General features: G+C 36.4%; 1 protein-coding gene and 1 non-coding gene across 2 annotated transcripts in view; both read left to right on the top strand.

Annotated features, from left to right (window-relative positions):
• The window catches only part of LOC112734091 (uncharacterized), a 34,009-nt gene extending 22,364 nt beyond the window's left edge, over positions 1-11,645 (top strand). Inside the window, exon 2 of the mRNA XM_025783293.1 lies at positions 11,133-11,645. Coding sequence (XP_025639078.1) covers positions 11,133-11,645 — 513 coding nt within the window. The remainder of the gene's footprint in view (positions 1-11,132) is intronic.
• On the top strand, positions 269-376 carry LOC112738796 (small nucleolar RNA R71). The gene has a single exon (XR_003169747.1). It is a non-coding gene; the product is annotated as a small nucleolar RNA R71 (small nucleolar RNA).
• Positions 11,646-13,429: the final 1,784 nt, after the last annotated feature.

Here is a 13,429-nt window from a genome sequence, read left to right as displayed (position 1 = left end):
TGACTTGCTGAGTCAATATTTTATTCTGAGCCAATATGGCATTCAGAGTATCAACTTCAAGAACTCCCTTCTTCATAGGCGTCCCATTACTCACAGGATTCCTTTCAGAAGTGTACATGAACTGGTTATTAGCAACCATGTCAATGAGTTCTTGAGCTTCTGCAGGCGTTTTCTTTAGGTGAATGGATCCACCTGCAGAAGTGTCCAGTGACATCTTTGATAGCTCAGATAAACCATCATAGAATATATCTTGGATGGTCCATTCTGAAAGCATGTCAGAAGGACACTTTTTGGTCAACTGTTTGTATCTTTCCCAAGCTTCATAGAGGGATTCACCTTCTTTCTGTCTGAAGGTTTGAACATCAGCTCTAAGCTTGCTCAGCTTTTGAGGAGGAAAGTACTTGGCTAAGAAAGCCGTGACCAGCTTATCCCAAGAGTTCAGGCTGTCTTTGGGCTGAGAATCCAACCATAATCTAGCTCTGTCTCTTACAGCAAAGGGAAAAAGCATGAGCCTGTAGACTTCAGGATCTACTCCATTAGTCTTAACAGTATCACATATCTGCAAGAATTCAGTTAAGAACTGAAAAGGATCTTCAGATGGAAGTCCATGAAACTTGCAGTTCTGCTGCATCAGAGAAACTAATTGAGGTTTCAGCTCAAAGTTGTTTGCTCCAATGGCAGGAATGGAGATGCTTCTTCCATGTAAATTGGAATTAGGTGCAGTAAAGTCACCAAGCATCTTCCTTACATTATTATTATTTTCGGCTGCCATCTCCTCTTCCTGTTCGAAAATTTCTGAAAGGTTATCTCTGGATTGGTGTATTTTAGCTTCTCTTAGTTTTCTCTTCAGAGTCCTTTCAAGTTCTGGATCTGCTTCCACAAGAATGTTCTTATCCTTGCTCCTGCTCATATGACAAAGAAGAGGGCACAGAAATAATAATAATAATAATATGGATCCTTTATACCACAATATAGGGATCTCTTTGTGAGTGGAAGAAAAGAGGGAGACAAAGAGTGTGATGTAAAGAAAGAAACACAACTGTGAGGATGGCAGAGATGTGAGATGAGATGTTAGTAGATGAATAAATAAATAGAATAAGATGAGAGAGAAGGAATTTTCGAAAATAATTTTTGAAAAAGAGTTAGTGATTTTCAAAAATGGTTTTTGAAAAAATGTTAGTATTTTTTCGAAAATTTTTAAAATCAAAAATAAAAATAATTAGTTAATTAAAAAAATTTTTGAAAAAGAGGGAAGATATTTTCGAAAATTAGAGAGAGAGAGTTAGTTAGGTAGTTTTGAAAAAGATAAGAAACAAACAAAAAGTTAGTTAGTTAGTTGAAACAAATTTTGAAAAGATAAGAAGTTAGGAGGTTAGAAAAGATATTTTGAAACCAACTTTTTGAAAAAGGTAAGATAAGAAGATATTTTAGAAATTAGTTTTGAAAAAGATTTGATTTTTAAAATCTCAATTAATGACTTAATTCATAAGAAATCACAAGATATGATTCTAGAACTTAAAGTTTGAATCTTTCTTAACAAGCAAGTAACAAACTTCAAATTTTTGAATCAAAATATTAATTGATTATGTTATTTTCGAAAATTTGGTATAAAAATAAGAAAAAGATTTTTGAAAAATATTTTTGGAATTTTCGAAAATAACTAAGAATTTTGAAAAAGATTTGATTTTTGAAAAAGATTTTGAAAAAGATGAGATTTTCAAATTGAAAATTTGATTTGACTCATAAGAAACAACTTTGATTTTTAAAAATTTTTGAAAAAGTCAACTCAATTTTCGAATTTGATGAGAGAAAAAGGGAAAGATATTTTTTTGTTTTTTGAATTTTTATGATGAGAGAGAAAAACAACAAAAAGACTCAATGCATGAAAATTTTGAATCAAAACAATGAATGCATGCATGAATGATATGAATGTCAAGATGAACACCAAGAACACTTTGAATGTCAAGATGAACATCAAGAACATATTTTTGAAAAATTTTTGATGCAAAGAAAACATGTAAGACACCAAACTTAGAAATCTTTCATGTTTAGACTCTAAGAAACGAAAAATGCACATGTAAAACAAGAAAAGACACAAAACAAAAATTCATCAAGATCAAACAAGAAGAGTTACCAAGAACAACTTGAAGATCATGAAGAACACTATGAATGCATGGAAATTTTCGAAAAATGCAAGATGCATATGCAAGTGACACCAAACTTATGACATGACTCATGACTCAAACAAGAAACACAAAAAATATTTTTTATTTTTATGATTTTCTAATTTTTTTGGATTTTTTTCGAAAATTATATGAAAAAGAAAAATAAGGATTCCAAAATTTTTAACATGAATTCCAGGAATCTTGCATTCTTAGTCTAAAGCTTCAGTCTAGGAATTAGACATGGCTCACTAGCCAGCCAAGCTTCCAATGAATGCTCCGGTCCAAAACACTAGACATGGCCAATGGCCAGCCAAGCTTCAGCATGTAATTCAAACATGACACGCCTGACATACTCATTCCCAAAGGAATTAGACATGGCTTTACAGTCAGCCAGGCTTCAACATGCTTTATGAAACACTAGAATTCATTCTTAAAAATTTTGAATAAAATTTTTGAAAACATTTTTTTTATTTTCAAAAACAGATGAGAAAATTTTAGAAATATTTTTTTTTTGAAAAAATTTTTTTTTGAAAATAAAATAAAAAAAAATTACCTAATCTGAGCAACAAGATGAACCGTCAGTTGTCCAAACTCGAACAATCCCCGGCAACGGCGCCAAAAACTTGGTGCACGAAATTGTGATGTCCAGGCTCAAACAATCCCTGGCAACGTGAGCAACTTGGTACGCGCAATCGTGATTACACTTTGATTATGTAAAATTTACGGCTCTTTCTTTCCCCGGCAACGGCGCCAAAAACTTGGTGCACGAAATTGTGATGTCCAGGCTCAAACAATCCCTGGCAACGTGAGCAACTTGGTACGCGCAATCGTGATTACACTTTGATTATGTAAAATTTACGGCTCTTTCTTTCCCTGGCAATGGCGCCAAGAACATGGTGCCAATACCATGGTTCACAACTTCGATACAACTAACCAGCAAGTGCACTGGGTCGTCCAAGTAATACCTTACGTGAGTAAGGGTCGAATCCCACGGAGATTGTTGGTATGAAGCAAGCTATGGTCACCTTGCAAATCTCAGTTAGGCAGATATAAATTGATAATGGTGTTTTCGAATTTAATATAATAAAATAGGGATAGAAATACTTATGTAATTCATTGGTGAGAATTTCAGATAAGCGAATGGAGATGCCTTCGTTCCTCTGAACCTCTGCTTTCCTGCTATCTTCATCCAATCAGTCTTACTCCTTTCCATGGCTGGCTTTATGCAAGGGCATCACCGTTGTCAGTGGCTACATCCCCTCCTCTCAGTGAAAAATATGCTCACATGCTCTGTCACAGCACGGCTAATCATCTGTCGGTTCTCGATCATGTTGGAATAGGATTCACCCTCCTTTTGCGTCTGTCACTAACGCCCAGCACTCGCGAGTTTGAAGCTCGTCACAGTCATTCAATCATTGAATCCTACTCGGAATACCACAGACAAGGTTTAGACTTTCCGGATTCTCTTGAATGCCGCCATCATTCTAGCTTACGCCACAAAGATTCTGGTTAGGAGATCTAAGAGATATTCATTCTAGCTTATTTCATGTAGAACGGAAGTGTTTGTCAGGCACGTGTTCATAGGGGAGAATGGTGATGAGCGTCACACATAATCATCACCTTCATCATGTTCTTGGGTGCGAATGGATATCTTAGAAGCGAAATAAGATGAATTGAATAGAAAACAGTAGTACTTTGCATTAATCTTTGAGGAACAGCAGAGCTCCACACCTTAATCTATGGAGTGTAGAAACTCTACCGTTAAAATTACATAAGTGAAAGGTCCAGGCATGGCCGAGATGGCCAGCCCTCAAACGTGATCTAAGATAGCATACAACTGATCAAAGATCGCATACGACTGATCAAAGATTCCTAATACAATAGTAAAAGGTCCTATTTATAATAAACTAGCTACTAGGGTTTACATGAGTAAGTAATTGATGCATAAATCCACTTCCGGGGCCCACTTGGTGTGTGCTTGGGCTGAGCTTTGAGTGTTACACGTGCAGAGGCCATTTGTGGAGTTGAACGCCAGGTTTTGATCCATTTCTGGCGTTCAACTCTGGTTTTGGATCCTTTTTTGGCGCTGGACGCCAGATTTGGGCAGAGAGCTGGCGTTGAACGCCAGTTTACATCATCTATTCTTGGCCAAAGTATGGACTATTATATATTGCTGGAAAGCCCTGGATGTCTACTTTCCAACGCAATTGGAAGCGCGCCATTTCGAGTTCTGTAGCCCCAGAAAATCTACTTTGAGTGTAGGGAGGTCAGAATCCAACAGCATCAGCAGTCCTTCTTCAACCTCTGAATCTGATTTCTGCTCAAGTCCCTCAATTTCAGCCAGAAAATACCTGAAATCACAGAAAAACACACAAATTCATAGTAAAGTCCAGAAATGTGAATTTAACATAAAAACTAATGAAAACATCCCTAAAAGTAACTAGATCCTACTAAAAACATACTAAAAACAATGTCAAAAAGCATATAAATTATCCGCTCATCAATGACATACATAACTGATATATGATTTTTGAGCTAGAGAACACACAGCCTGTAAGTTTTAACCTTAATTGTATGGTTACATTCAAACCATAATATTTTATTCCTGTGTGTTTCGTCATTCTTTTTTATTCTGGTGTTCTTTACTTTGTTTTAATCTATATGTCCGATTATAGAATATAGATACATACAAGAAAGTGATTGAGGCCATTGTTTGATTCTAGCTCACTTATCCCAAATTAGCCTACCTTTTACATCACCCTTGTTAGCCCCCTTGAGCCTTTAAAATCCCTCCTGTTCTATAAACCACATTACTAGCCTTAAGCAGAAAAACAAAATAAAAATCCCAAGTTGAATCCTTGGTTAGCTTAAGATAGAAATTGTGTAATTGTTTAAGTGTGGGGAACCTTATGGGAACATGGATGATAGAAACAAAGGTAGAAAGTTAAAAAGAATAAAAATATTTCAAAATAAAATTTTGGGAAGTATGCTCATATGAAATCAAAGCAATTAAATTACCATGTGCATTTAAAAAAAATTATATATTTTATTTCAATACCCAAATAAGGGGATACAAAAGAATTTTCCAAATACAAAAAAAAAAAAAAAATAGCGATGCACATGGGATAAAAATTAAAATTAAGGCATGAGCATGTAACATAAAAAGTAGGAAAAATTAGGTAAATAGGTAAAGAAACCTTTGAATTACAAAATATGTATGTTAGGTGAGATCTTAGACTAATCAAGAATTCACTTATTAGCTCACTTAGCCTTATACATATACCCTTACCTTTACCTTGGCCCCATTACAACCTTGGAAAAGACCTCATGATTTTTTTATGCATATATTCTATAATTGTTGATTGGTTAGAGGAAGAACAAAGTTATAAAAAGTAAGGATAAAAAGAAGAATAGAGTGATTAACCCAATAAACACTGAGTGACTAGAGAGTAAACACAAAATCCAGTGAGGGTTCAATAGCTCATCAACATATATCTCTGCTTAAATTGTTAATTGTCTTGCAAGTTTATAAAATATTTCTCTTTCCCATCTCAATTGTAAAGGTTATTTATCATTATCTAAGGTTTGGCTATGCATATATGATTCCTTGAGAATGTGAATTAATTTAACTACATGTAAGTTTTATATACAAGTGAATAACAATTAGAATTGCATGATTCATTTAGGTAGTTACATTTAGAATAGATTGCATTACATGAGATTCCACCACTTCAACCTTACCTTACTCTTTATCTTGGATTTAGCATGAGGACATGCTATTGTTTAAGTGTGGGGAGGTTGATAAACCCATATTTTATGATATATTTTGTGCTCAATTTAAGTGATTTATTCAATCCTTCACTCACTTATTCATGTTAATTGCATGGTTTTACTTTCCCTTCCTTATTATGTGATGTATGTGAAAAACATGTTTCCTGTGCTTTAAAAATAATGATTTTAATTACCCTTTTATTACCATTCGATGCCGTGATTTGTGTGTTGAGTAGTTTCAGATCTTCTAAGGCAGGAATAACTTAAAGGATGGAAAGGAAACATACAAAAATGGAAGGAAAGCACAAAATGGAGTTTTTGAAGAAGCTGGCAGCGACGCGAACGCATGGACGACGCGGCCGCATGCCTAGCGCGAAAAGGCAGCGACGCAAACGCGTGAATGACGCGATCGCACGCCACGAGCAAAACGCAGATGACGCGGGTGCTTGACCGAAGCGAACGTGTGACAAGGAAAACTCCAAATGACGCGACCGCGTGACCCACGCGGACGCGTGTCAGAGGCTACGTACCAGAAATTACAGAAAACGCTCCCAGCGATTTCTGAAGCCCTTTTTGGCCCAAATCCAAGTCCAGAAGGCACAGATCAGAGGTTATGAAGTGGGAGAATGCATCCATTCGAAAGAGAGTCTCCAGTTAGTTACTTTTGATGATTTAGATGTAGTTTTTAGAGAGAGGTTCTCTCCTCTCTCTTTTAGGATTTAGAATTAGGATTTCTTTTGCTTTCAGGATTATCTCTTTTCATCAGGTTCAATATTCCTTTTTATTTATTTTCTCAATATTGATTTATGAACTTTTCTATGTTATAGATAATTCTCTTAATTAATGATATTTGAGGTATTTCAGTTTATGATTGCTTTCTTTTATTTACATTATTGTTATTTCCAATCTGAAGACATTATTTTTATTATTCCAGCAGATTTACTTTTTCCCCTTTTGGTCTTGGTCAAGAAATCAGTAACTCAGGAGTTATCAAACTCAATGTGATTGATAATTGTTATCTTGTTAATTGAATTGAACTTCAATAATTCTAGTCTTTTCGTAGGGATTGACCAGAACCTGAAGTTCAGACTAATTAATCCACTTGATCTTCCTTTGCTTTAGTAAAGGCTAACTAAGTGGGATTAAGACTCAATTCTCATCACCATTGATAAGGATAACTAGGATAGGACTTCCAATGCCTTATACCTTGCCAAGAGTTTATTTTACAGTTATTTATTTATTTTATTTGCCATTTAAATTACTCATTCCTTATTTTCAAAGACCCCAATTTATAATCTTCATAACCAATAATAAGAAAATACTTCCCTGCAGTTCCTTGAGAAGACGACCCGAGGTTTAAATACTTCGGTTATCAATTTTAAAGGGGTTTGTTACTTGTGATAACCAAAACGTTTGTACAAAGGAATTTTCTGTTGGTTTAGAAACTATACTTACAACGCGATTATTTTCATTCTTTACCGACATTAAATCTTGCTCGTCAATGAGCTTCCTGTTATGGTGGCTTATGCTTAAATTCATCCAGAAATCTCCACCAATGTTTGGAATGCCAACAGCCTCCGGGGTCCCAAACTAAGCATGTAAAGCTGTTGAGGAGCTTCAAACAGGTTCTCAGGCTCCCGGGGTGACGAATGTCAGAATAGATTCCAGGATCCTAAACTTTGCTTTTAAATCCGCCGTTGTCTTGATCTATATTCTTCGATCCGGGCGGTTTAGAAATTGTATTCTCACCAAGATGACCAAACGTCTTCCGAGACCCATTCAATTGAACTTGATACCAATCCTTGCACTTCGAATCGAAGCGCGGAACCTTATTGAACCTTGTACACCAGCTCTGAGTACGAGCCATTTCCCTCTTACTCTTAAAGCCGCAGAGAGCTCTAAGCTGGCCATCTGTTTCAAGCCAACCATATTCAAGTGGAAAGGTAAAGATAAAGGTTAAGGATTGTACCCACTTGAAGCTTGTATTAGGTGGTAATGGCCTTGGGACAGGTGTTTCCAGTGGTTTTGTAAGTTCTACTCCCTCGTATTCTTTTGTGAATTCCTCCACTTCTTTGCAAAATTTTTCAACTGCAACTGCATCCTGATCAAAGTCTTCTATGTCTTCCTCGTCACTCAAGTCATACGTTGGAGGTTGAGAGAAATCTACCTCGACATCATCTTCGTATTCACTTGAATAAGATTCTTCAGGCTCAAAGAGTTCAGTTGCGGATGTGAGTTCGTGATTAGGAGAGCTTGATTCATGATCATCACTGCCTATGGAATCAACCTCTTGGTCTGTTCCGTCCAATTTTTCACAAGGTATATGCTTTGGAGGTTCTGCACTGTCCTCTTTGGCATTAATTTCGAGCTTCTCAGCAGAATCCTTTATAGCTCTCAATTCCCATGGAGGTTCAGCATCTCCTAAATCTTCAACCACTTCTTCCTTTACAGCTATCATGGCTTTCTCTACTTGTTCTAATACAAAGCCATGCTCCTCATTGTCCACCGGAGTTTCTAGTGTTTCCTTCATGCTACGCTCTTCTTTTGATTCTCCACATGCAGCCATGGGAGTATTTTGAGCGCTCAGATGTCAGGAGGCTATTATATTTACTACCTCAGTTAAGGCAGTAGTGAGTTCCAATACGCCCTTTTGCATCCTCGCTTGCCCTTGAAGAAGAACACGAAGTTTGTCATTCATTGGAGGTTGGGGTGGGTATGAGGGCTCATTGGTTGGGAGAGAGGGTTCAAAGTAAGAATGTGGTGGTTCTTGGGAGTAATCGAATTGGGATTGTGGTGGATAAGGGTCATACGGTGGTGAATGGTGAAAAAAAACTTGTGAGTGTGGTGGTTCAAATCTACGTTGAGAGGATGGTCTATAAACATAGGGTGGGGCTTGTTGGTAATTACAAGGGGGTCCACCATGTCTATCAGCTTGGTATGCATTGTAGAGTGGTCCTTGCCCATGATATCTTGGAGGGTGTTGTTGCCTAAAGGGTTGATCAGGGCCTCTTGGCTCCATCCATCTTTGATTGCTTAGACCTTGATGCATATTCCTGTTGTAGCTTCCACTCCTTTCAACAAATTTAGAACCAAAATCAAAGCGAGAGGGGTGAGAATTCATAGTAGCTAATAGAAATAAGAGGGAAAAACAAAAAAAAAAACAAATAAACAATTAAAAGAAAAATATTTACAATAACCAATAATAAGGCACACATTTGCAGTTCCCCGGCAACGGCGCCATTTTGACGAACAGTTTTTCTATCGGTAAAGAAATATAAAAATATGATAGTGTTGTAAGTATAGCTTTTAAACCAACAGAAAATCCTTTCGTACAAACTTTTGGTTGTCACCAGTAACAAACCCCTTTAAAATTGATAACCGAAGTATTTAAACATCGGGTCGTCTTCTCAAGGAACTGCAGGGAGGTGTTCTTATTATTCGTTATGAGTTTTGTAAATTGGGGGTTTTGAAAGCAAGGAACAAGTAATTTAAATGACAAGTAAAATAAATAAATAACTGTAAAATAAACTCTTGGCAAGGTATGAAAATTCGGAAGTCCTATCCTAGTTACTCCTATGAGAATTGAAGTTAATCCCACTTAGTTAACCTTTACGAAAGCAAGGGAAAGTCAAGTGAACTAATTAGTTAGATTCTCAAGTCCTAGCCAACTCCAACGAAAAGACTAGAGTTAGTGGAATTCCAATCTATTAGCCGACATAACAATCAATCACGATAAGTTGATAACTCAAGAGCCTCCAGTTAATCAATTAAAGCCAAGAATATAAAAAGCTAAACAAGAATCATAAATCTGAAGTACCTCAATTGTATTAATAAGAGAAAATCAATCTAAACGTAGAGAGTTCATAAGCCAATTTGGCAACATAAGTAATTAAATGAGAGCATTAAAGTATCTGAAGGTAAAAGAGAAATATAAAGTAAAAGAAATATTGAACCTGATGAAGAGTTGAAATCCTAAATCCTGTAAGAGGAATCCTAATCCTAAAACCTAAGAGAGAGGAGAGAACCTCTCTCTAAAAACTACATCTAAATCATGAAAAGTGAATAATTGAAGGCCTTCCTATGAATGGATGCATTCTCCCATTTTATAACCTCTAATATGTGCTTTCTGTACTTGGATCTGGGCCAAAAAGGGTTTCAGAAATCGCTGGGAGCGTTTTCTGTAGTTTCTGGTGCGTAGCGTCTGTCACGCGTCCGCGTGGGTCACGCGGTCGCGTCATCTGGGAGTTTTCCTTGTCACGCGTTCGCTTAGGTCACGCGTACCCGTCATCTGCGTTCTGCTCAAGGCGCGCATCTGCGTCAGTCACGCGTTTGCGTCACTGCCTTTTCGCGCTAGGCATGCGGCTGCGTCGTCCATGCGTTCGCGTCGCTGCCAGTTTCTTCAAAAACTCCATTTTGTGCTTTCTTTCCATTTTTGTATGTTTCCTTTCTATCCTTTAAATCATTCCTGCCTTAGGAGATCGGAAAATACTCAACACACAAATCACGGCATCGAATGGTAATAAAAGGTAATTAAAATAATTATTTTTAAAGCATAGGAAACATATTTTTCACATATATCACATAATAAGGAAGGAAAAGTAAAACCATGCAATTTCACATGAATAAGTGGGTGATGGATTGAATAAATCACTTAAATTGAGTACAAAATATATCATAAAATATGGTTTTATCAACCGATTACAAGGTATTATGAATAAAATTATAAGCCCAAATCAGAGTGCGTTTCTCAAAGGTAGACTTATTTCAGATAATATTCTAATTGCCCACGAATGTATGCACTATTTGAAAAATAAGAGAAGTGGGGCAGAGCATGAGATGGATATTAAACTAGACATGAGCAAGGCTTATGATAGGGTTGAATGGTATTTTTTATGGTATATTATGGATAAGCTGGGTTTTGATGCTAAATGGATTAACTGGACTAAGGAATTGGTAACGACTGTTTCTTACTCTGTCGTTGTGGAAGGTCAACCTTTTGGCTATTTTAGGCCAAATAGGGGCATCCGATAGGGTGACCCCCTATCTCCATATCTCTTTCTTTTTTGTGCAGAAGGGCTTTCCTTCTTGCTACACAAGGCAGAGCAAAACAGATTAATTCAAGGAGTTCAAGTTAATCGAAGATGCCAAACAGTTAATCACCTTTTATTTGCTGATGATTCAATCCTTTTTTGCAAGAGCGCACCTAATACAAGCCAAAGTATTCTAGAATTGCTAGAGATCTATGAGGGTTTCAGTGGACAAAAAGTCAATTTGAATAGGTCGGCTATCTTTTTCAGTCACAACACACCTCAGAACACAAGACTAGCAGTTGCTCAGACACTAAATATTGAACATATCGGAGCACAAGACAAATACCTGGGACTGCTCTCTATAGTTCAAAAATCAAAGAAAGCAACCTTTGGAGCTATCAAGGATAAAGTTCAGAAGAGGATTATGGGTTGGAAAAGAAGTCTATTGTCATCAGGTGGCAGGCACACGCTATTGAGAGCAGTGGGGGAGGCGATTCCTATATATACACTCTCTTGTTTCAAGCTCCTGGACACGCTGTTGACTGAGATTCATAGCATGCTCTCGCAATTTTGGTGGGGTCAAAAAGACGCAGAACGAAGAATGGTTTGGATTAAATGGGACACAATGACGAGACCGAAGAAAGATGGAGGGCTGGGGATCAAGGACCTAAGGGCGTAAAATTTGGCTTTATTGGGCAAGCAATGTTGGCGTCTAATGAAATACCCTAATTCAACTCTATCAAGAATGCTCAAAGCTAAATATTTCAGATATACAGATTTCCTACATGCAGAAATAGGAAGCGTACCGTCGTGGGGCTGGAGAAGTGTTCTTGAAGGGCGCAAGGTGATCGAGAAAGGCTTGTTATGGAAAATAGGCTCTGGCACTAATGTTCGCATCTTCCATGACCCCTGGCTCCCATCACCAGTGCCTCTTAATGTCCCTCAAAATACACTCACAATCCTGCCAAATCTGCAAGTGTATTACGTTAGTGCGTTACTAAATCCTGATAGAACTTGGAATAGAAATCTGATTGAGTCGATTTTTTTAGTTGATATATGCAATAAAATTTTTTCAATCAAACCAACAGAGGAGGAGGATGAAGTTAATTGGTGTTGGACAAAATCTAGTATATATGAAGTTGGGTCAGGATACAAAATTGCTTATGGATTCTTTTATTCTCCTACTTCATTGAGGCCCTAGAACATACACAGCAGAGTCTGGAATAGCATTTGGGAGTTGAAATTACCACATAAAATTAAGATTTTTCTATGAAAAAGTCTTCATGAGAAGCTTCCGGTGTTGCAACAAGTTCAAAGCCGGTTCGCATCCACTCCTGCCACTTGTCCAAGATGCATGTTGAAGGCTGAATCAATTTCTCATGCTTTGTTCCAATGCCCCCTGTCTTCAATAATATGGAGTCTAAACTTAATAACCCCTGACCTATGGATGAGAGAAGAAGAGACCTTTTTCAATTGGTGGCAACGAGTCTTATCCTGGGCAGCGGCTCAATTCGACGGTAGACAAAAGACCCTCCTCATAGCGGCGCTGTGTTGGAGCACTTGAAAAGCGAGGAATCGGTGTATTTTTGAGAAGGTAATAAGCCCGGCACCAGAGATAGTGAAAGAAACTAGCAATTTAGTGCGTGAACTCGTGAGCCATACCTGATAGATGCTGCTAATTTTCTTTACTCTTATTTTACTCTTCTTTAAACTCTTAATCTTTCAGTCACAGTTGGTGATAAATGGGAATACCTAATTCTTTTGTACTTCCTTATGGAAACACTTTTATTTTATATTAATAAAATAACATTTATCTTTGAGAAAAAAACTATATTTAATTTGAAACAAATATAAAAAATTATAAATCAAAAACTTTTGATGACTATGAATAATTTTCTTAGATAAAAAATTACTTTTTCTATAAAATTAAGTTATTTTTTCATTATTTTTTCAAATTTATTAATGTTATTTTTATTAAATTTCATATTAGACCATTTTTTTTTATTATTATCATTTGTTAATACACAAATTTTACTACAACTAAAAATTAATATATAATTTATTACTTGATTACCACAAATTTTTTCTATATGTTATAATTTTTTAAATTTTTAAATTATTTTTAATTGTCTCTGTCCATTCAAGAGTTTCTACTAACACTATCTTCTAATTAATTTTAATGATGAATTTGATTAATAACCTCTATTCTAACTTAGAACTGGATTTCGAAATATAGTTCGTCCATATCGAAAAAGGGTTCCTGCAATGCCTCTTTCATGTGTGTTGTGCTATGAATTTCTCTTTAGTCCGACCAGTGCGTGAAATTTGTAAAAAAGACTACGATGCTCAAGTTAGTGTCAAACCTCAGAATGTTTAATCTCTAAAGTCAGAGTGTTTTCTTTTTTTTATGAGTATTGTTATATGTGATGCTCCTCTATAACTCGCATGAGTCTTTATTTATTG

The sequence above is a fragment of the Arachis hypogaea genome, chromosome 13 (assembly GCF_003086295.3).
Source record: "Arachis hypogaea cultivar Tifrunner chromosome 13, arahy.Tifrunner.gnm2.J5K5, whole genome shotgun sequence".
Classification (NCBI taxonomy): domain Eukaryota; kingdom Viridiplantae; phylum Streptophyta; class Magnoliopsida; order Fabales; family Fabaceae; genus Arachis; species Arachis hypogaea.
This window is presented reverse-complemented; position numbering and strand designations above follow the sequence as displayed.